At 42.4% G+C, this 23,423-nt stretch overlaps 1 protein-coding gene across 7 annotated transcripts in view; it reads right to left on the bottom strand.

Annotated features, from left to right (window-relative positions):
- SEMA5B (semaphorin 5B) overlaps positions 1–23,423 on the bottom strand; it is a 596,333-nt gene that overhangs the window by 41,240 nt on the left and 531,670 nt on the right. For 6 of the 7 annotated variants that reach the window (XM_087711803.1, XM_087711804.1, XM_087711802.1 and 3 more), the window contains 3 exons: positions 19,182–19,299; positions 6,712–6,893; positions 257–400 (listed from right to left, as the gene is read on the bottom strand). In XM_087711803.1, coding sequence (XP_087567929.1) covers positions 257–400; positions 6,712–6,893; positions 19,182–19,299 — 444 coding nt within the window. The remainder of the gene's footprint in view (positions 1–256; positions 401–6,711; positions 6,894–19,181; positions 19,300–23,423) is intronic. The other variant, XM_087711824.1, reaches the window with a different exon arrangement.

Genomic DNA, 23,423 nt, shown 5'->3' with positions numbered 1-23,423 from the left:
ATTTCTATTAGTATTTAAGATGTAAAAATAAAAAAATAGGTGCTAAATAAGAGTGCCGGGATAGTTCCCCAGCTTCCTTGGTAGGGGCCATGGGTTGGAGGCTTCTGAATATTGTCACCATAAATGGGCAGGTTTAGACTGGAAAGAACAAATGTGAAGAGGTATTGTGTCGCATGGTGTCCACCCCTTTCCAAAGAAAACACAGAGCTGTGGTTTAAACTTTGACAGAAGTTTAGGGATGGGGATCATCTCTCACCGCTCCTCTCTGCTTTGTCCGACACAGACCCTGCCTCCGTATCGCGGAGCAGGGTTGCTGCATGACCTCTGACGGACCTGAAAGCCAATCCCACAGGAAGTGCTGCAGGGGGCCCAGGACGACCATGGGGTCCAAGCTCCATTCCTGACAGAAGGAGGAGAAAGGAGGAGAGATAAAACATGGCATCCGGGTTAATGTTTTTGTTCATCTTATGATAAGTTCAACCCCACTGGCTATGAGGTACCAGCAAGCGTGCAGAGCTGATTAGATTTATTAAAAACGTATTAATAGAATTAAATACTCCCAACTACAAAATTTATAATAATAAGGATAGTTCAAAGGTAGTAATTCCATTGTGAGCAGGTTATACTACAACACAAATAAATTTAGATTTTATAAACCGAAGTCCTCATACATTCCTCATAAATTTACACTCTTGCTGTAATTTTTCATGTTTGTGAACTTTGTGACAGCATTTTATGTTATTGCAGAAAAAGAAGAGGGAGAACAAGGTTGAAAGTTAGCCTGGCTTTGAAAGTTTGATTTCTTACCAATTGCTTATTTTAGGTAACAAAGTAGTGACTCTGCAATATTTATATCCATTTGAACAACTAGAGTTGGTTATGAACTTTTTAAAAGATAAAGATAAAAACTATAAAACTTGCTACTTAAAAATCAGAACATTGTTATTTCAGAATCTTAACAATATTCTCCTTCAGATGAACAGTGGACATTTGTTTACACATATTTTTAATGGATATTTTAAAAAGATTCAGATAATATCTCTAAGGACTTGCATTGGTTAAAAAGCAAACCACCCTGGTTAAACATAAATTATAGGTTTTATGGTCTTTTTTTTTTTTTTTTTTTGCTACCATTACTTTTATTTATCTTATTGACATTTCTATTAATGTTTCACTTTAGGTAATTTTTACATTCCATGTACTTTTATGAATGGTGAACTAACATAGAAACAGAATATATGTATACTTGAATCTTCTAAATACCCTTTGCAAGTGCGATTTTTCAGTAAGGTTTTTAAAAAGGCAATAGGTTCCTCATAACATGTGTTAATATTAAGGCCCAGCCAACAAAGTGAAGAATCACTTTAATATTTGCAACAACTTCTTTGAAAAAGATTCAGGTTGTACTTCCTATTCTCCAAACAGATACGTCATTTTCTTAATCCCAATAGGAAATACATTTCAGGAACAAACTTGTATCCTATCCAAGAAAATATCACAAAATAGAACCTGACACGGTTCTTCGATTATCCCAACATCCCTGTTTTCTCTACCTTGGAAAATGAGGCCAATTTTTTAAAAAGTTTGTTCTCAAGTCTTTTTCACCTGTGGAACGATCTTCCCGCAGAGATCCAGACCTTTCCCACTCTCGTGGCCTTCCAAAAAGCCACCAAAACCTGGTTGTTCTGGCAGGCCTGGGGCTGCTGACTCATGAATGAGGTCCAGCCCCCAGCTAAGTCGAGTGTATGGTGTGTTCCTTTTAAATTGTTCTCGTTTTCCCCTATTTTTTATTTTTGTTTTATCTCTGTATTTGTAAGCTGCCCAGAGTCCTACGGGATTGGCGGCATATAAGTTTATTAAATTATGAATTACGAATTACTATGTTCTTTCTTGGATTCCTGAATGTTTATATGGGAAACAGATGCAACTAAAGAGCCTGAAAACTAGTTCATCTGTTGTAGCAGGAATATTAGAATTAAAACTTAACCCTTGTCTACACTTTTCTAATTCATTCTCTCATTTTCTCTTGGGAATCAGCATAACTTTAGATCAGTGGTATTTTATTTGTCTTTCATCAAAGGGCAAGAAATTTTTGAAAATTATTTTTCCCCTTGTAACTGACTCCTGGTTTTTTTTTAAGCAAATAGGAAAAAAAAATGAACATCAAAAATGTTTTGATAGAACTGAACAAAAAATGGATAAATGCTTACTACATTCAGAATGTTACAGGAAAAACACAAACAACAAAACCACTAATATACAAATTAAAATCATACACAAAATTTAAAACGATTAGCTGGTTCTGTGTCCCCATATCAATATAATCATATGTAAATAATTCAACCATTTGTCAGGCATATGTTTGGAATAGCAGTCAGAATATAAAGTTTTATATGTTCAGACTTCTTTTTTGGAAGATTCTGTCTTAAAAGGCAATGGCTTGATTTACATTCACTTCTCAATAAGGTTTTTATTATCACAGTGACATTTTCAATATAAATCTTAGATTTGTTAGTAAAACCTCTCCTTTAAATATTCTAGTAAAAGGATCACATGGCGTATGAAGCCAGATGAAATGGAAAATTGTAGACCTGTGAAGAATGTAAGATGATCATATGGCTGTATTTCCCAATAGTTACTAAATGTTAACATTAAATACATTTTTCATCTATTTCCTACAGATTAATCTTATGATATTCTACATTTAACTGATCAACCATGCTGGAAATAATTAAATTATTATTCCAAGTTTCTTATGTCTCTTGCAGAGAAAATGATGTTCCACATGGTGGAGTTGTAACAGCTGTATAAACTGCTTTTAAAAAAAGGATCTAGAAGATCTAATCAAACTTCTATGTTTTTAATCATGTGTCATCCTGGAGTGAGAGATAGATATTCATATCTCAGGTGAGTCACAAACTCAGTGGGAGATTTTGAGAAATCTTTTCAGCACCAAGTTCTTTTTCAGAAAATCAGAATAATTATCCATCACACCATTTTTATAAGCACAAAACACACCTTTGTGTATTATGAGTCTAAGTACCTAATAAAATTCTATTGCCTGTTAGTAATTTTATTCCAAATGCTAATATTCTCTAGCAAAGAGATGGAAAGCCATTCCTTCCCAGTGAGATTCAAATCAAATCTGCTCTTATGTCAGTCAAGAAAAAACTGGCTGAACAGATTCTGCAGAGGAACTAATCTAGGTTGAAATATTCACAAACATTCTCCACAAGAACTGTCCACACAGCAAAGGAATTTTCCATGTCTCCACTAGCTACCTTTGTCACAGGTATGTATAGCACCTTAAACAAAGATGAATTAAACTCCTTAAGTATGACAGTTTAGACTGCCAAGGCACCCAAAGCAGCATATGAAGTGTATTTTTCTTGCTATAATGATACTAAACATATTTTTCACCAACTATCCAAAGACTGCACAGGCATTAGAAGAGAGATGTAAATGCACACTTGTGGATGCATCAATTTATGTGTTTATTTATGCATTGATATGCATGTCTTCATCTCTAAAAGGTATCATCTGATCAGCTGATAACATATACATGTCAGGAACACATAATACTAGAATAGCTTGGGTGCACCCACTAGCCATTGTACAGTTTCAGATAACTTCACACAATTAAATCTGAATTTGTGACCTAGGCCCGTGATGGTGAACCTATGGCACGCGTACCACAGGTGGTATGCAAAGCCATTTGCGAGGGCACACAAGGCGTTGCCCTGTCAGCTCCAGCGGGTGCTTTTCAGCCTTGATTTTTGGCCATTTTTTGCTCTCCAGAGGCTTCCCTGAAAGGTGTCTCTGTGTGTGTGTGTGTCATGCGCACATGTGCAGGGGGGCAGTGGGGGGCATTAAATTATGGGGGGTGGTACACGGGTGCGCACATACTTTTGGCACCCGAGGAGAAAAAGGTTCACCATCACTGACCTAGGCCAACAGAAGGAATGTGTTTGAACTGCTACTTCAGTACTAAAACACCTTACCAATGATACTAAAAAAATGACCACTTTCTGTTTCATTAATAACCTCACACCATTCTTCGGTATAATATTCATATCTTTTACTCGCTCAAAGATATAGTCCCAGATTTTGAAAAGTTAATATTCCAAGTTTCAAATTTCATGTCTTTCATGTTTCTGGTTTGTTTTTTTAGAAAAACAAGCACATTACCTTTGTTTTCATACTGAGGTAGTGCTAGAATTGATACAGTTAATGGAGCTAATACCATATTCTTTATCAAAGACATTGGAACTAGTTCAAATCTTGAAGGGTTTGGATTTAATGAAAAAAGCCTACTGAAAAAGATAGTCATACTGAGACATAGGTGACACAGGAGGAGTAATGAACTGGGAAGATGGAGGGTGATTCAACTGGAAGGTTGTGACCAACTTTAGGTGGTAATGTTTATCTCAGTTTTTTAAGTTTCTATAGCCAAAAAGCCAGTGTTGCCCGGAGACATTTCCAGGGCCTTGTAGCCAGCACAGCACAGTATGGTGAAATATAGAATGCTAGTACTTTCCCACATACTTATATGTGGTACCAATTTATCAACTTGCATTTGCATGCTTTCAAATTGATAGGTTGGCAGGAGCTCAGATAAGTGACGTAAGCTCACTCTGTTTCATGGCATTCAGGTGTTGAATTTTAACAGTCTAAGACTCAGCAACTTATCCACTGAGCCACTAAGTCCTTGTAGTTATGAATGAATCAATTATAAATTAATCAAATGCAATTGTGGGCTAAACTCAACATAACCACAATGTCTCTTAACAAAATATCTTGTATACCTTGCCAAGATCAAAATGCCTTTTTGTATTGGGATAATAATTGCTTAATTTGGGATGGGACTACAGCCCTAATGGAGTCCATTAACCTTTTCCCCCTGCCATTATTTTTCTTAGGGAAAATGTCCCTATCTTGGATGATGACAGTTCCAAATAGTATAGAAAATAATTCTGCAGCCAAGCACAATGAGGAAGCCAGAGTTTGGTGTGTGAGTTCCAATGCTAGCGTCTTGCATAGCACAGATTGAAAAATAGCAGAGTTTTGTTAGTGTGCTAAATTTAATGGCCTTTTTTACATGGCAGCTCATTTATTTGCATGAAACCATTTGGAAGTAAATGGCCAAACTATCCAGTGTAAATAAGCCAGGAGTAATGTGTATATCGCTCTGCCCTATGATTATTCCAGTGATTTGGAACAGCCTTTAAAACCATTTTTATTTCCTTCAAATTCTTCAAACGCTGCCTTTAAGTAGGTGAGATTGGAAATTCTGATGGTGATGATGAAGAACACAATCAAGTATTGAATTTATTCCAGAGGTTGTTGTTGTTAGTTGAGAAGTAATGTCCGACCCATTGTGACCCCATGGACAACATTCCCCCAGGCCTTACTGTCCTCTACCATCCTCTGGAGTCCATTTAAACTTACACCTACTGCTTCAGTGACTCCATCCAGCCACCTCATTCTCCGTCGTCCCTTTCTTCTTTTGCCCTCAATCTTTCCCAGCATTAGGCTCTTCTCCATTGAGTCCATCCTTCTAATTAGGTGGCCAAAGTACTTTAGTTTCATCTTTAGGATCTGGCCTTCTAAAGAGCAGTCAAGGTTGATCTCTAGGACTGACCGGTTTGATCACCTTGCACTCCAAGAGACTCACAGGAGTAAGTATCTCATCTTAAATGTACATGCACACACTGACCAGCTAAGTTCAGCCTTTTTAAAAGCCATTTTTTGCCCTCCCCAGGCTCCAGAGGATTTATAGGAGCCTGGAGATGGCAAAAAGAGCTTCCCCCACCCCTCCAGAGGCCCTCCGGAGACTTCAGGAGCTTCCCTGAAGCCTCCAGAGCGCAAAAAAACAGCCCTAAGGGCAAACAGAAAGCTCAGGAACGGACTTCCTGTTTGCTTGTAGGGTCGGTTTAAGCACTCCAGAGGCTCCAGGGACCTTCAGGCGGCTTCCCTGAAGCCTCCGGAGGACCAAAAAGGACCCTATGAGCAAACTGGAAGTCACTTCTAGTTTGCTCATAGGGTCATTTTTTTGCCCTTCAGAGGCTTCAGAGAATTCTCCAGAAGGTCCCTGAAGCCTCCAGAGGGCCTCTGGCAGGGGGAGGCTGTTTTTGCCCTCCCCAGGATCCTATAAAGCCGCTGGAGCCTGGGGAGGGAAAAAAAAGAATGGAAAAATGGGGGAGAGCGCCTCTCATGCACGCATGTTCACTGGGTGTGTGTGTGTCAAGCATTGAATTATGGGTGCGGCATGCCCGTGCATGACCCCCCTGCGCTCCCCCCCTTATTGCACGCGAGCCAAAATAGGTTCGCCATCACTGCACTAGCATATACCCACATGACATGAGAAAAAGGCCACTTGATAACAAGATGTGATATTACATCAGGGAAAAAGATATAGCTATTTTTTTTATTTTTTAATGTATTGATTAATTTCCATGAGGCAGATTTAGTTGAGAGGCAGTGTTCTAATGCAATCACCTGAAAAGGTTCAAATTATCAATAATCTATCAACTTCATAGCTTTGCTATAATAAATATTTATGGCTTTGCATAGTTTTCTGTAGATTGCCTTCCTCAGGTTTAAGGTCTAGAAGCATGTCGGATCAAGGTGTAATATAGTGGAAATTCGTAACCTGGTGAAAGGGACAGTTCCATCCATCTGGTGACTCGAGACCCAAACATTCGGAAGTACCTTGAGCAATTTGCAATCTCTATCCTGGCTCCTTCACAGTCATGTCCACCACACCGTGGCTGAGGGTTGTTACACGACCGTGATCTACACATGCAGGAACCTGTACTATCTCCATCTGAGTGTTCACATGGTTGCCATGGAGACCAGGTCCCCAACTGCCCATGCACCATCAAATTTTTCACCTAATTAAAAGAAATAAAAATTAGTACGGTGAGTCTATACAGTGCATAAGCTACGATAAGAGCAAATGCAGTTAAAGCCAGGAAGCCTTGAATCTTTCCTCTGACTCTTCAGACAATACCATGCTTCAGTGCATTCTTGGCTCATGCAAACAATCAGATACAATCAGAAAACAAATCAAGAACATCCATTATTCTTCACAATGTGCTACACAGTCAATGTATCTTATACATACTAAAGATAGAACCAGAATGAACTTTCTAACATTGTAACTTTATGGTGGATTGAAGAACCTGTATAAATTTTGATAGGAAATTCTGAACTTGATGTGCCAAAGTTAAAAATATAGTGACGACAATTTTTTTTACATATTTACTGCTTGAGTCCTTTATGTCTGCTATATCAAATTGACCATTGCTTCTATGACTCCCAAAACGCACTCCTGCGGGATATTGCTTTCATCTTTCCCCAGTACAAAGAAAGACAGGGAAATCCTCCATGGGCTTCTTTCTCTTTTATCCATTTATCTTCTCAATACATACCACAATGATTTCCCCAGAAAGCACAGATGGTGATCAGGACAAACAGTTTGTTGAACTCCTAATCAAATTCACCCTGTAACCAGTCTGTCTTTTTTTTCCAGACTTTTGGGGAAGGGAAAAAAAGAGAAAGCAGCAATAAAGAAAATACAGGTTACAATAGAAAACCATAAGGCCTAGAGACTCCTCTATGAAAAAAGTGGTGAATTCAGGGAGAGTATTTGTACAATAAAAGTCATGTCTGGAAGTTATAACTGCAGCAAAGAGATGCCTTACAGCAAAAATAACTACTTTTCTTGCAAACAAGGGGGACGTTACCCTACAGCATCTGCTACTGATTTTTGTGAAGGCCAGAGAGATAGTGTCGAGTGCTCCTTCGTTTAATAATCAAGAAAGAAACCACTCAACTCCATGCTTAGAATTCAGTGTACTTTTACTAATTACAAACAATGAGTAGCAAAGCAAAGCTGAGTCTGAGTAAAGTGGCGCGAAAGCAATAGATATCATGTATAATTCAATCCCCTCCCCTTGGCACCCCATTTCATAGTCCAATAATAATTCACCCAACCATCAGGTGATGGTTTGCAGTCCTTGTTTTGTAACTGCCTCCAAAAGAGACTCCATAATGCTTTTCCAGGGCACTGCTCAGGAGAGTCCAAGCAAGGGTTAAATACAGCAATGTATTTAAAGGTTAAATACAATGAAGACGTCGAACAGTTGCACGCTGAGAACTGCCACATTGGATCAACAAAAAACACAACCGGAACAAGTCCAACTGGAACATCCAAGAAAACAAACACAATAACAGCAGAGCCAGACCCCAGGGTGGGGTGGACTCTCCTTCGCAGCACCCTGAAAATGACCCTTCATGGAAGTCAATGCCCCTTTTCCAGGGCGCTGCTCAGGAGAGTCCAAGCAACAAGATACCCAAGCTAAATGTCACTAGGGTGGGAAGCAGAAGCAGACAGGGTCTCTCCGCTGGAATGAATACCCTGCAGAACATGCCTCCCAAAGGCCCCTTCCGCTGAAGCAAACTTGTCCAACTTGAAATTCCGCACAAACAGAGATAAGGAAGTCCATGTGGCCACTCTGCAAATCTCCTCAATGGGAGCCTGCGTCACCCAGGCTGCGGTGGTGGCAGCACTTCCGGTCGAATGTGCTGTGATGCCACTGGGTTCCGGTAGAGACTGCAGAACATGGGAGAGAGCTATGCAGGCCCTAAGCCAACCACCAATCGTAGACGAGGAGACCTTCTTCCCCTGAGATGACGGCTGGAAGGATAAAACCATTAACACAGAGCGTCGAAAACTGGCCGTACACTTGATGTATCTGCATAGCGTCCTGCAAACATCCAGTTTGTGCCAGTGCTCCTTGCGAGGATGCCTCGGATGTGGACAGAAGTCAGGGAAGATGACTTCCTGGGCCAGGTGGAACTAGGAATTAATTTTAGGCACGAAAGAAGGGTCCAGCCGAAGGATCACCCTGTCTTGGTGAAACAAGCACAAATGTAGCCAAGGTGATGGCAATGAGAAAAACGGTCTTAAAGGTCAGATGTTTCAAGCTGGCCGAACGGAGGGGCTCAAATGGTGGTTTGACCAGAGCCCGCAAAACCACATTAAGGTCCCAAGTCAGGTATCTGTGAACCATCGGGGGACTCAGTTTAGTCACCCCCCTGAGAAAACTGCGAATGGTGGGGTGACGGCCGAGGCCAGGATGGTGGAGCGTGCGGCAACCTGACGACGAAGAGTGTTAAGCGCCAAACCCTTATCAAGGCTGTCTTGCAGAAAGTCCAGAATGACAGTAATCGAAGCTGAAGAAGCTGAAACACCTCTGGAAGAACACCAGGTAACAAAGGCCCCCCAGGTGGCATCGTAAATCCGAGTCGTGGAAGGACGACGTGACCCCTGAATGGTGCTGATCACCTTGGAAGAAAGGTTGTCCATACTTAAGAGATCCCTCTCAAGTGCCAAACAGCTAGTTGTAGCCATTGGGGCTCTGGATGAAGAAGGGCCCCCTGTCAGAGAGAGATCTTGTGTGGAGGAATCTGCCACGGGTCTCGGACGGACAGACTCACCAGATCGGCAAACCAGGTCCTCCTGGGCCAAAAGGGGGCTACCAGAAGGATCTCCGCTGCCTCTGCCAGGATCTTCCTGATGACTCTGGGAAGAAGAGACAATGGGGGAAAGGCGTAGAGCAGTTCCTTCGGCCAAGGGCAGTGAAGAGCGTTTAGCCCCTCAGCCCTCGGGTCGTGGAACCTGGTGGAGAACCTGGGAAGATGAGAATTGGCTGCTGTTGTGAACAGGTTCACCTGCGGGCAACCGAATCTCTGAACTATGCTGTGGAACAGCTGCAGGCACCACTCCGAGTGATCGACAGTCACCCTGCTCAGCCAGTCCGCCTGGGTGTTCACCATGCCGGAGATGTGCTATGCCTGTATGGACATCAGATGGAGCTCCGCCCATCGACCTAGGTCGTTGGCTTCCGATATCAAGGACCTGGACCGCGTGCCCCCCTGTCGGTTGATGTGCACCTTCATCGCGACGTTGTCCGTCAGCACCCGCATGTGATGACCCTGAATGCCCATCTGAAATCGAAGCAGGGCCAACCGGACCACCCTCATCCCCAACCAGTTGATGCTGTGCAATGCCTCGGTCAAGGACCACCTGCCCTGAGCTATCTGGTTGCGGAAGTGGGACCCCAACCGTACAAACTGGCATCTGTCGTGAAGGTGAGCCGGGTTGGCTCCTTGAACGGACACCCCTTCTTCAGGGCAGGAAACAACCACCATCCGAGCGAGCGATGCATCTTCACGGATACCGGAACGAGCCTCGGTGAGCTGCTCTCATTGGCCCTTAGATAGGGCAGCAGGAGCCACTGGAGGGGATGAGAGTGAAGACGTGCCCATGGAATGATGGATAGGCACAATATCATCTTGCCCAGAAGCTGTGACAGCAGCACAATATTGGCATGAGGAGACCGCCGTACCTGTATGGCCATCTCCCTGAAGCTCTCCACCCTCTTTGTTGATACGAAAACCTGGCAGGCAACGGTGTCGATGACGGCCCCTAGATGCTGAAGCCTGGTGGTGGGGTGAAGATGGCTCTTTTCCAAGTTGATGGAAAAGCCGTGACTCCAGAGAACCTGCATAGTGTACTGCAGATCCTTGACCGCCTGCTGGGGGGATGATGACTGGATGAGCACATCATCTAAATAGCAGTGCAGCCTTATTGGCCGCAACCTGAGGAACGCCGCCACTGCTGCGAGGACCTTGGTGAACATCCTGGGGGCCAATGACAGGCCGAACCGCATGGCCCGGTACTGGTAGTGCTGACCGGTGTAAGTGAACCTCAGGTATCTGCGGTGGGCTTTGCGGATGGGGACGTGGAGGTAGGCCTCTTTTAGGTCTATGGAGGTTAAGATGTCTCCCGGCCTGATGCAGCCCAGGATTGACTGGAGGGACTGCATCTTGAACCTCCAATGACATTATTATTTTGCCATTTTAAATCTAGGATCCCCCTCCACCCTCTGGAGTTTTTGGGGACCAGAAATAGGATGGAATAGAACCCTGTCCCCTCCTGACCAGGAGGTACCGGCTCTATGGCCCTGATCTCCCTGAGATGTCTTATTTCCTGTTCCATGAGGGATCTTTTGACAGGGCACGAGGGAACGGGACACCTGATGAAATGACGGGGAGGAAGAGAGAGGAATTCTAGGATGAGACCCAATCAGATCGTTTGTAATACCCACTGGTCCGACGTGACCTGCTCCCATTGGGCGTTAAACAATTGGAGCCGTCCTCCTATGGGAGCTGATTCCTGACAGTCACTTATACTTTCTGAAAGGACGGGAGCCAGATCCCCCCCAAAAGGGGCGTCTGGAGTAATACGGTTGGTGACCCCTGTGCCGAAAGGACTGACGGTCCTGGGACCTATCTGCCTGCTGGTTGAATGGGCGATGCGACTGAGCAGAACTGGAAGAAGGTTCTGAGTTCTGAAAGGACTGCCTCCTGTAGGAGTAAAAGCCCTTCTTATCGGATTTCTTAGAAACCAATGGCATCACCTTCTTTTTGTCCTTATTTTCCACTAGGACTGGATCCAACACCTCCCCAAAGAGCTTGACCCCTTTGAAGGGGGCAGAAACTAACTTTCACTTGGAACGCATGTCCACGTTCCAATGCCTCAGCCATAAGAGACGCCTGGTGGTGACATTCGAAGCCAGGGCCCGAGAAGCGAATTTAGCCGCACTCAGGGTGACATCAGCAGTATACTCGGTGGCAGCCATGATTTTATTAATCTCCTGCCTTAACTTGGTATCCTTAACTGGAACCCTCGCTATCAGCTTCCTCAACCAAAAGAGAGCTGCCCTGGAAAGAAAAAAAGCCGAGGCACATGTCTTAATTGCCCATCCAGCTGCCTGGTGCGTCTTATGACAGGCATTCTCAGATTTCTTATCCTCAGCCTTAAGACCCTCTAACAAATCAGGCGGAAGCACCGATGTTGAGGTGAGGGCCGCTACCGGAGGCGCGATAGGAGGCAGCTTAAGTAAATCCTCTAGGCTGGCATCCACAGTGTACAGCTTCTTATCATTGCTAGAAGGGGTAGCCATAGTAGCAGGGTGGGCCCATTGTTTCTGAACCAAATTAAGAAACATCTTGGGAATAGGAATGATCTCCTGGACTGAGACTGGTTCATCAAACAAATCCCCAGATAAGTCATCCAGTTCAGCAGGAGCTTGAACAGGTGGAGTGGACCGCATACGGGTGGGCCAGCTTGCCCTTGTCAAAAATGGTTTTGAAATTTGCAATGTTAAATAGTCCCGATGAAGAAGGCTTTTGAGCCGCTGCACCTTCCTCCCCCAAGAATTCAGCCTCCTGAACAGGCAGAATGTCATCCCCCTCCTCCCAGTCCAAAACATCGGAACCAGAAGAGGAGTGGGGGGAATGCAGGGGACGTGGGGGAGAAGCAACCACGGGAACTGGCTGGGGCTTTAGTCTTGCGGGTGCGTTTGCCCTTGTGCAACATGTCCGCTTCGATGCCCTGGGAAATGGCCCTGTTGATAACTTCCTGCATTTCCACTGAAAGATCAGGCCCAAGATCCTCCAGGGGCTGAGCTCTGGGTTTGGGCCGTGAAGGCGGAAGTTGAGGAGCCAAGGGACCCAGGGCAGGGCCTTCTTCTAGGTCCGAAGGGCAAGCAAAAAGATCAGCCTGATCTACCATCGAGGCCCCTGGAGATACTGCCCTAGACATGGAAGCTGTGGGGGAAAACTCCTGGCCCTCATCCTCGCTGTCTGAAACAGGCCTTGGCTGGGCTGGAGGAACCTCCATGGTGGGCTCCTCCGGAGACACCGATTGGGAGGACTGCGTTTGGTGCTGGGCTTTGGAGAATTGCTTTTCAAGGGCCTTTTGATGGCGTAATGCATCCGTGTCTGGCCCTGATCCCTGCTTAGGCCCGGGCCTGGAGTATGGTTTGGAGCCCCTGATGGCCTCCGTGGAGGCACACCAGCCTGCCTGGAGAAAACCCTGGAGGAACCCCCTGCCTGGGTGGAATCCTCGGGAGCCTGCTCAGCCATTAGTAACTGTGGGCCAAGATAATCAGGGACTACCTCTACTCACCACCTTGCAAAAGCCCTGCAAACCAACAGACGTTCTGAAGAGACGTGAAGGGATCGCAGCAGCAATATCCAGCAGGTGGAATAAAGCGCAAGCGTTAACAGCTCCCAGTGCTGCAGGGATGAGGCTTGTGACCAGCGGCCCCAATCCTTGCCGCTCAGGTGAAAAGGATACACCTAATTGCCAGCCAGGCCAGACAAAGAGTGGCTCCTTGCGGCACCTGCTGTGAATAAGGCTGCAGGAAGCTGCCACGAGGTTGAAATCAGAAACCGAAACTGCAAATAGCTCCCAAAATGGCGACTGGAAGATCTAAATACTTTAAAAGTTGCTGTCAAACCATCCGGAGCTCTGAGGCACCGCACCTGCACGCCGGCCACCCAAGGCATGGACGCCAACCGCAGTAGCCTCAGCGGGGCTTTCCCCCTCCCCAGCAAGGGTCACAACAGCGCTGGCGTCGGCACTCCAACCTGCACGCTTGCCCCAGCTGCTGCCTGTGTTCCGCGCGGCACCTGGGAGTTAAGCAGGACGCCGGAGAACCGAAGAGCGAGTTAGAAACAAATTAAATAAATCTAATTACACTCACTCAGCCTGATCACCCCCTAAACTGAAAATACTCACAGTAAATGCTCAAGAGAGTCCAAGCTAATAAAATAAATGAAGAGAAACTTAAAGCGAGTTCACTGGGCTAGCTGAGTTGAAAAATCTGAGGATAATCAACACCAGAGGCGTGGCTTAAAGTTTCAATTCAGCTCTGGGCAGTTTGGCTGTATTTAACCCTTGCTTGGACTCTCCTGAGCAGTGCCCTGGAAAAGCATTATGGAGTCTCTTTTGGAGGCAGTTACAAAACAAGGACTGCAAATCATAATTTGTTCTCTCCTATTTCTCACTTCTTCACTTGGCCATGGCCAAGTTCTCCCCTGGCACTTCCTTTGAGCCTCCATCTTGCATCTAAAAACTACAAGATATAACATGGAACTAATTTAGATCTGCAATTATGTTTGTTACACTGAAGTTAGAAGGACCTTAAACATCTGTTCCAAAGCTTTGTTTTTTATCACACTGTAATTCAGCAGCCTGCAAACAATAAGCAAAGAGAAGACTGTGCAGTCTTCCCTGCTGTATTCTAGCTACTGTTCAGCTGAACTCCTTGGCTTAGAAATATTATATATTCATGCAGGATAGAAAGAGCTGTGTAAAGTTAACAAATACCCATTTTTTTTCAACTTGTGCAGCTCAAGAAGGTGGACAATGTATGCTCAGTCTCTGCCAATCCTGACTAATTAAATTAAATTAGCCATGATGGCACTGGCCCTATAGTGATAGGAGGAAATTAATATCTCTTTAAGTGAGGGATCTGTTGTACAATCTTTATTGTAAAAGTCTTCTGGGAATTTTTAAAGAATATGTAATTGATTGTATGCATGAGTCACTCAGGCCTTAGTCACTTCCTGCTTGGCATACTGCCACATGCTGTACATAGGATTACCCTTGAAGACAGTCTGGAAGCTGTACTTGGTCCAGCATGCAGTACCACATGGTTCACCCAAAGTACACCAACTGGCAGGGCAAGTTACTATATATGCACAAGGAGCAAACCAGTGGTGGGATTCAGCCAGTTCGCACCTATTCGGGAGAACCAGTTGTTAACTTTCTAAGCAATTCAGAGAACCGGTTGTTGGAAGAAATCTTATTTTGTTTTTTCCCCACTTTACAGGGCTAATCCTGTAAGGAAGGCAGGAAAGAAACATTCTAGCTTTGTTTCTAGCCTAATCTTTATTGCTTACAGAAACTGCCTCTCTGATTAACACTTATTACACTGTAACAGCTAAGGTGAAGCGCCCATCGACCTGAGTGACATTGAGTTGGCCACACCCACATGTTCACATGACCATCAAGCCATGCCTGCTCAGCTGGTCATTAGAGCAGAGAACCAGTTGTTAAATTATTTGAATCCCACCACTGAGCAAACCCCACATTCACTAAGACTGATAATGTTGCCTAGTCAGGTAATGAAATAGCTACAAGCAAACAACTAAGCTCAGAGAGCACCAAGGACTCCACAGAGGCAAGGTTCAAGTTATAGGAAAGAAATGAGGAACAGAAACACAGATTATCTCTTTGAAAGCAAGAAATTTCAGTGTTTATTCAGACAACAATTTAACTTTGAGGTCTGAGTATCTTCAAACAAATATTTTTCTTTCTACAGTTTTGGTCTTCAAAAAAGAAATCTTTTTGTATTCCACCATTAACTAAGACAGAGAGGGCAACTTTTTGGTGGACAGGACCACATTTATAGAGAGGGCTAGAATCATAGTTGAGTAGACATTTATGCAACTGGGAAGGACATGTCAAGACACACATTAGGAGGTGGATTTTCTGTTTCTTCCTTGGTTTTGGTAAAGGAAGCTTGAACATTTTCTTTGTTATAGATCAGAAGCATTCAAATATTTCTCATTTTCTCCCCTTCCTTCAGGAATACTACATTTTGTCATTGTTGAGTTGCCTAATAATAAAAAGGGAATTTTATCATAGTGAATAAGTCTAGGAAAGGGGGGGGAAACTGCATGTCCTCAATATAACCTTAAAATCCTAACATGTTCCCAATCTGAAGGCAAGCATTTCACAACAGAAAATATATCTAAGATATCCACAATTGCAATGTATCATTCTTGCAAGATTCGTTACAATACCTAGCTCACTCCTTTCATCCCGTTTATCTCAATTTTTAATACAATGATGCCCCATGGGATTTTCCAGTTTGCAACGGATTAGTATAATTAATGAGGCATGCTTGCCTAACACACAGTCAAAAAATACACTAGGTAGTAGATTGCAAAAGGGCAATTTTTAAATACATGCAATATGGTTTTAGGATGAGAAATTGGTATCTAATATACAGTTTGATCCTGGAAAGAAAACTTAGATAAGAAAACTGCCCTTTTCCAGTCACCTGAACTTATCAGGAAGGTCTTCAACTAACTACAGAAAATTGACACAACCTTAGAAGCAAATAAATAAACAACCAGCAGGTTCATTGATTGCGGCAGGCTTCTTTCCTCTATTCTTTTAGGAAATATCGAGTCCAATACCCCCAAAATGTTTGAAGTCCCTTTCAGTAAATTTTTCTGGTGATTCAAATTAGGGTTGACTCTGTAAACTCAAGGGAGATTGTACTGATCCTTTAGGCAAAGTGTAGGAATGTAACCATAATAAATGAGTAGCAAGTCCCAACTTGAAAGATTATCTATTGTTACCTTAAAGATGTTTTGAAATCTGCACTAATGGGTATATGTACTAGCTGGGAGTCTTTTGTGTCTCTTTACTAGTCTCTAGTCATGTATTCTGCATTTAGCTCCAATCCCATCTTAGCAAAATGGGTAGCTATATAGCAAAGTAAGTAGGGAATTAGATTACTGCATCATCTAGGTTTCTCTTTCTTTTCACCACTCTTCCTTATAGCAGTGTTAAGTAATTTCCCACCTGCTGATGGTTAAAGAGATAGCCACATACGGTGCACATCAGTGCTGTTCAATTAAGTCTTAATCCACTTCAAAATAATCCATGATGACTGCCAGTTGATGTGTTAATGGCTGCTCAAGGTGCCTTTGCAATTGCTGCCTTGGGTATGGAATGCAGAGGAGAAGCAAGGGGAGTTACATTAAGGGAACTCTAATTGGAATGAGCACTCCATCTTGTATCGCTGAATTCCACCTTCCTGTGATTACTCCTTATGCAGCTTTCTGCTTTCTCCCCAACCTTACTGCTGGAAGAAAAGGCTGAAGCTTGATCATTCCTTCTCTACGTTGCAAGTGAGAAGAGTAAGATAGCACCTGCAATTCTGTTTGGTACTGGTGATAATGCACTGATTGGTCAGGTCTTAGGAATGGGAATATCCCAGGGTCATATTTCCAACTCATACCTTGTCTCTGTGGCATCGGAAGCACTATTTTTGTATTGTCCTGGGCCTTATGGTAAACAAATAGCTCCTGTACTCTACATCAGGGAACCCCAACCCTTGATCCGCGATGCCAGGCTACAGCCGATTTGGAACCGGGCCAAAGCAGCATGTGCATGCAAAACCCTCCCCTCACTGCTCTGTCCACTGAGCCGGAAAGGTTGGGGAACCGCTGCTCTACATCTTCACAAGCAATTGTAAGTTTGGACTAGTGGTTAGGAGACTATCTAGTCCCATTTTGGGATGAAACATTTGCTGGGTGATTTTGGACGAATCACTCACTCACTCACTCACTCACTCTCTCTCTCTCTCTCAGCCCAACTCCTGTCATGGAGTTATTATGGGGGCAAATGGGAAGAGGAAGGAGTATTATCACTACCTAGAATTATTTATGAACAATAAGAAAGGAAGGATAAATATCCAAGAAACAAGAACAAATTAAATTCACAACTTTGCTTCAAGACTAGTGACTTCTTGCCACTTTCATTAGTATGATGGAAGCAGCACTATGGTGCAATCTGAACCCTTTTAGGGCTGCAATGCCATGATGCATGTAGAAAAAAGGTGAGGTCATGATGCTGCTTGTGCTTAAGTCATAAAAGTGGCTGGTTTTTAGTTGCACATATTGTCTGTACCCAGCCCGTCACCATCCATTATGGCAAAGCAGAATCGCTTGAATCAACCTTTTGAATGTGCATCTTAGAGATCCCTATTTCTAAGACATAAGGCAGCTGTTATTGGTTATGCCTTAAAATCTAAACATTACCCTTCCCATCTCTTGTGTCATTTCTAAAATCCAAATGACTGGCAACAGGCTATTTTCAGCGACCATGGAAAACTGATTAAGAAATGAGGGGGCTTCCCAACAGACATTGTGTTTCAGGGAAAGGATTAACACCTCATACACCTAGCAACAGACAGAGGCATTAAGCTGTGACAAGATAACAACACTTGGCAGTCAATAAACATTATATCCAAGAACAGCAGGAGAAGGCTATAAGTAGACAATACTTTAAAACAATATGGAAAAAGGAAACAAGAAGGAATGACTAATGCTATATGGGGAGTGGGAGTGGGGTGGAAAGGAGTGATCAAGGTTATTACGGACAGGAAAAATCCCAGCACTGCAACTTTAAATCCAAGTTGGCAAGCTGCACAAAACACCCCTCTGCAATTTAGCTATCAATCAGCCCTGCAAAATGGAATGCAACAGTATCAATAATAATTCATTACATCTATGTTATTAAATATATGCTTAGGCAAGCCTACATTCATGCACTACCCTTTACTGGGAGGGGCCGATTCAGAATGGAGAGGTGCCTCTGCAATCTACAGCTGGGCCTGGCTATGCTAATGTTGAGAGAAGATGGAATCTGTTCTGCAACTTCCCTGTGATGAGAATGGATTCTTCCGCATAAAAAAAATGAGGAAGAAACTGACTTGTCCATACTAGTCATTTCCTCTCAAAGACTGCCTTTCTTTTTCCAATATGCATCCATCTTCTCCAAGAGACAAATTCAAGGGAGTCACTGACAAATTCCTGATCACAGTTGCTGAAGTTACTGTTCACAGGCCCCATGCAAATCCTATCACTTTAATGCCACTCTGCTGTTTCAGCACTTTGTTTGAAACCAATTATCAGTCTAAAGGATCAAGTTATCTTACAATATGTCTAATAAATTAAGAAGCCTAGAATTATTCCTTGGGTTTTTTTTTCCTTTAGGAGACAAAAAGTCCACAATAAATTACACTAGAGGCCCATGAGCCAGAGACAGCCCGCTGAAAACTTTGGATGAGATCTCAAGCTATGCCCCCACCAATTTCCAGAAATGCAATTGCTGTCGATAAAAAAAAAAAAGATTAAATGCACCGAAATTAATTGTATGAACAACACTGAATTCAATTCTGGAATTTGAACCAAATTTAAACAGGTAGCAATTTTTGATGTTGAGGAAAAGGTTATGCAACCCTCAGTGGTAAGGTTTGCCATAATGCCTGGATCTCTACACTGTAAGTAAACGGGATGCATTTAGATTTTTCCCCATCAGTCCTCATGCAGATGAATAGAAAAAATGGGACTTCTAGCAGTCAGTTAGATTCCACAATGCTGCAGCAATTTCGCGAAGACTAGTTCAAAGCAAAATGTATCATACATTTTTATATTCCTGATTTTAGGTTTTTACTTACAGGGCACTCGGTAATATTTTGACTCCAGAGGCTCATATTGGAGCTGTCCTCAATGGTTGTGCATCGCTTTTGCTTTTTATCCCAGCCACAATATGGGTCCCTTGCACCCAGGCAGTCTCTGGTGGGGAAAGAGAAAGAGATTGGTGTTCTTTCATTGACCAGAAGTTCTAAAACTAATTATTCACACCCACACTTTCTTATACAACAGTTGTCAAGTATGCCGATTTGCAGCAGCAGAAACAAATTTATTTTAGAACAAAGTTTCACCTGTAAGGAAGGTTTCAAAATGGCCATGAAGCAGGCTAATGAAAGCTACTATTTCTCCCCAATAAAAACAAACAAAAACCCCTATCTTTTTCACTATTATTTCAAACCCAAAAGATAATAAAGTGCTGCTTTGCCCATCTAATTAAAGAATAAATAATAATATTGTAAATACTGTAAATAATAATATGCAGAATCCAATTTCCTACAAAATAAATATATTTTGGAAAAACCACTTACAAAGGTTAGATAAATGTAAAGAACAGGGCTAAACCAATAGAAAAATATTAGTTTTTTTAAAAAATACAATAGTTGCCTTTATAATGTAACATTATATAAGCAATTTGTAATTAATCTCTTTTAAATTAAAAAATGGTGCTCAATGGTGTGTTTATTTATGTAACTATTGGGGTTCATTTTTAGCCATTTTTAATTAAAGAAAATAACTGGTTAAAACTTTTAAAATATGGTAAAAGTCACAGGCCAAATTAGATCTTATTTAGGTGAGCAATGCCCGTACACTTTCAGTCTCGAATGAATCACTTCTGACTATGGTTAATATGTTGTAGAAAGTTTTAAATTGAATCCAGATGCTGCTAAAGAAGACTTTTCATCTACCTTAACTGCAATAAATTTGAAGCTGGTATTTAGAGCCACTTATAAATACATTGTTGGCTAATATAAGTTAATGCTTTCTTTACCCATTTATACAAGTAATCTACAGTAGTCAAAGGGACACGGTGGCTCAGTGGCCAAGACGCTGAGCTTGTCGATCAGAAAGGTCGGCAGTTTGGCAGTTCGAATCCCTAGTGCTCCGTAATGGAGTGAGCTCCCATTACTTGTCCCAGCTTCTTCCAACCTAGCAGTTTGAAAGCATGTTAAAAATGCAAGTAGAAAAATAGGAACCATCTTTGGTGGGAAGGTAACAGCGTTCCGTGTGCCTTTGGCATTTAGTCATGCTGGCTACATGACCATCAAGACATTTTTGGACAGTGCTGGCTCTTCAGCTTTGAAACAGAGATGAGCACCATCCCTTAGAGTAGGAAATGACTAGCATATATGTGCAAGGGGAACCTTTACCTTTATAGGAACATATTCAGGAATATTTGAAAATCCATGAGTTGGTACTAAAAATGAAACAGCTTGTCTCGAACAGCATAGTACAACCTATACCATACCCACCAATGCCAATTATTACCATTTATACCATTAATACCAATATTAATCAACACCACCTCTTACCAAAAGTATCACTTTCCTTCAGTTGCCAGGTTAAGTGTTTTCTTTTATGGGTCTTCAAAAGGGATCCCTACTTTGTAATTTAGGCACAATCTCTCAGCAGTTTCAAATAAAGGGCAAAAAGAAGCAATACTATACTCTGTTGCCCTTGAGGAGCTCTGTGGCTAAACAAAACACAGTAATGGAAGAAGTAAGGAGAAATGGTCCTTCTGTGGCAGCTCAGTTCAATCATACCTATCAAGGATAAATAATGGTGTAGGAAAAACCCAAGGACTCTGAAACAAATGTGTGTTGGGTTTTTTTTTGAGGGGGGGTAGACTGATATGTCAAGCTAGGTCACCCTATGTTGTTCTAATCCACAGTACAGAGTAAATTAGAACAGAATAAGGGGGAAAGCAGTTGCTGGAGCCACTGACCAGACAGATCAGACAAAGAGAAGCAGCATAACCAAACAGGCCTTGAAGCATGAAGTAACATAGTTGTTCCAAGACAGAATTACTTGGCTCTTTAAGGTAGAAGGAAAAATTAGTAGAGAAGTGAATAAATCCCACTCAAAAATCCCAGCCATCATAGAGAAAATCTATCCATATGGTTGCAAAAAGTCACCACAAAATTTAATGGCACATATTGCAGTAGCTTTATACAATTCGTTAAACAGACAAGCCCATTGAGCATCCAAGGGAGGGCAATACATATTTTAAAAAATGAGTTGGTACTAATTAAAAAATAGGAAAGAGAACAGAGCACATCTGAGCAATTTCAAATCTTAAAGCAAAATCAAGGATTCCCAAGTATAACATTTCATACTACTTATTTCTCCTTGGAAGCTGCAAGGCAGAGGAAATCAGAATAACTCTTTATAGTTGTTTTATGGGGTCAGCCACTGTATCTTAAAAATTATAATTGTCTTAATGTGGAGAAGCAGATTAAACTTGGGTGAATAGTAAAGCACAAATATAGCACAAAGGTGTCGGAAAATCATGGCTAGAATGTCAGTTTCTAATTTAAAAACCCATACTTTAAAAACACAGGAGATAACACTTAAACAAGCATCATAGAATAGGCATTCCACATCCTTTTCACACAGAAAAAACATTCCAGACATAATAAAATAAAAAAATTCTTTGAAAATAAAATTAATATGCTTTTAAGTTAACTTATTCATTGTGGGCAAAGTTGCAATCAGTGAAAATGTTATTAAAACAATGAATCTAAGCAACTCAGTCTTGCTTAGAGCAGACAAAACATCAAGACTTTATTGATTTAAAAGATTTGCATGGCTACCTGTCAGAGCAAAACTCCGGGTGGATCATAATACCCCCTTTCCCCTCAAAATAAAACCCAATAAAGCAAAGATACAAGCACCTCAGTCATTCTCCTGGAATGTTCCTGTCAGCCAAGTCCAAACACCCTAATTCTAACCCAGCACCTGGGGGAACACCCAATTCTTTATAATCTTTGGAAAGGCTAAAATGATGGGGGCGCACTGGATTGCTAGGGGAAGGGTCTTCTGCAGAGCTATTGAAAAGACACACTTCCTAAGCCACCTAGGTGGCAATATTTAAGGGAAGGGACCTAGAGCATGCCCACTTGGGTGGGTGACCAGATATCCTCAGGGAGAGGCAGTCCTGGCCCCATGCCATGTAGATATTTACATGTGATAATCAACACTTTGATTTGCACCTGAACAGAAGCTGGCAGCCAGTGCAAGCTAATAATCTAAAATTAAATCACCACTTGGCATTGGAAAAAAATGGTTTTGGGGACATCTCAGTATTCTAGCAACCACTATTTTTATGCAAGCTGTAGGGAGCTCTAGTGTATACCAATTATCTTTGTTTGGGGCTCATAATAGCAATAGCAATAGCAGTTAGACTTATATACCGCTTCATAGGGCTTTCAGCCCTCTCTAAGCGGTTTACAGAGTCAACATATTGCCCCCACAGTCTGGGTCCTCATTTTACCCACCTCAGAAGGATGGAAGGCTGAGTCAACCCTGAGCCGGTGAGATTTGACCCGCTGAACTGCAGCTAGCAGTCAGCTGAAGTGGCTGCAGTACTGCACTCTAACCACTGTGCCACCTCGGCTCTAAAAGATTTGCTTAGGGTTCAAGCTTTTCAGATGAATGTTAATTTCCTTTTACAAAGTGACCCTCCTCAGGAAGTAATATAGGTTTGTTACCCTAAAGCAATTTAGAAATCAATTTTTATACAGGAAATCACAAGATGTGCACACATGTGCAATATTTTCTAATTGGTCTCCATAAGATTTTACAGAATGAGATATAGCTTCTTAGATTTAGCATCTACATTGCTGCTATTTGGTGTAGTGGTTCAAGTGCTTGCCTAGAAACTAGGAGTGTGAGTTGTAGTCAGGGGTGGGTTGTTGCCAGTTTGCTTTGCGCATGCTTCGCCAGTCTTTGGGCCAGTCACAGTCTCTCAGCCCAGCCTAACCCACCCTACCCATTCTACAAAAATATGTGATGCAGTCTCTGCTGTGAATTCTAGTATCTATTAACTTAAGCATGAAAGCCAACTCAGTGACTTTGGGCCAGTCACTCTCTCTCAGCTCAACCCAACCCAATGTCAGGCCTGCATTTATATTCCTTTTAGAATTTTGGCCTGCCACACTTTCTCTAATTTCATTATGCTGTTTCTTTAAGTATAGTCAATGGGAGCGGGGAATAGAAGGAGTAGGATTTTGGAATGTATTGTTTTTCATTCTTTACTAGAAGCAAGG

Source organism: Thamnophis sirtalis, unplaced genomic scaffold (genome assembly GCF_051295495.1).
Source record: "Thamnophis sirtalis isolate CommonGarterSnake01/CBP01778 unplaced genomic scaffold, rThaSir2_p1.2 scaffold_1, whole genome shotgun sequence".
Lineage (NCBI taxonomy): Eukaryota > Metazoa > Chordata > Lepidosauria > Squamata > Natricidae > Thamnophis > Thamnophis sirtalis.
The sequence above is the reverse complement of the archived record's forward strand: the minus strand, read 5'-3'. Positions and strand labels throughout refer to the sequence as shown.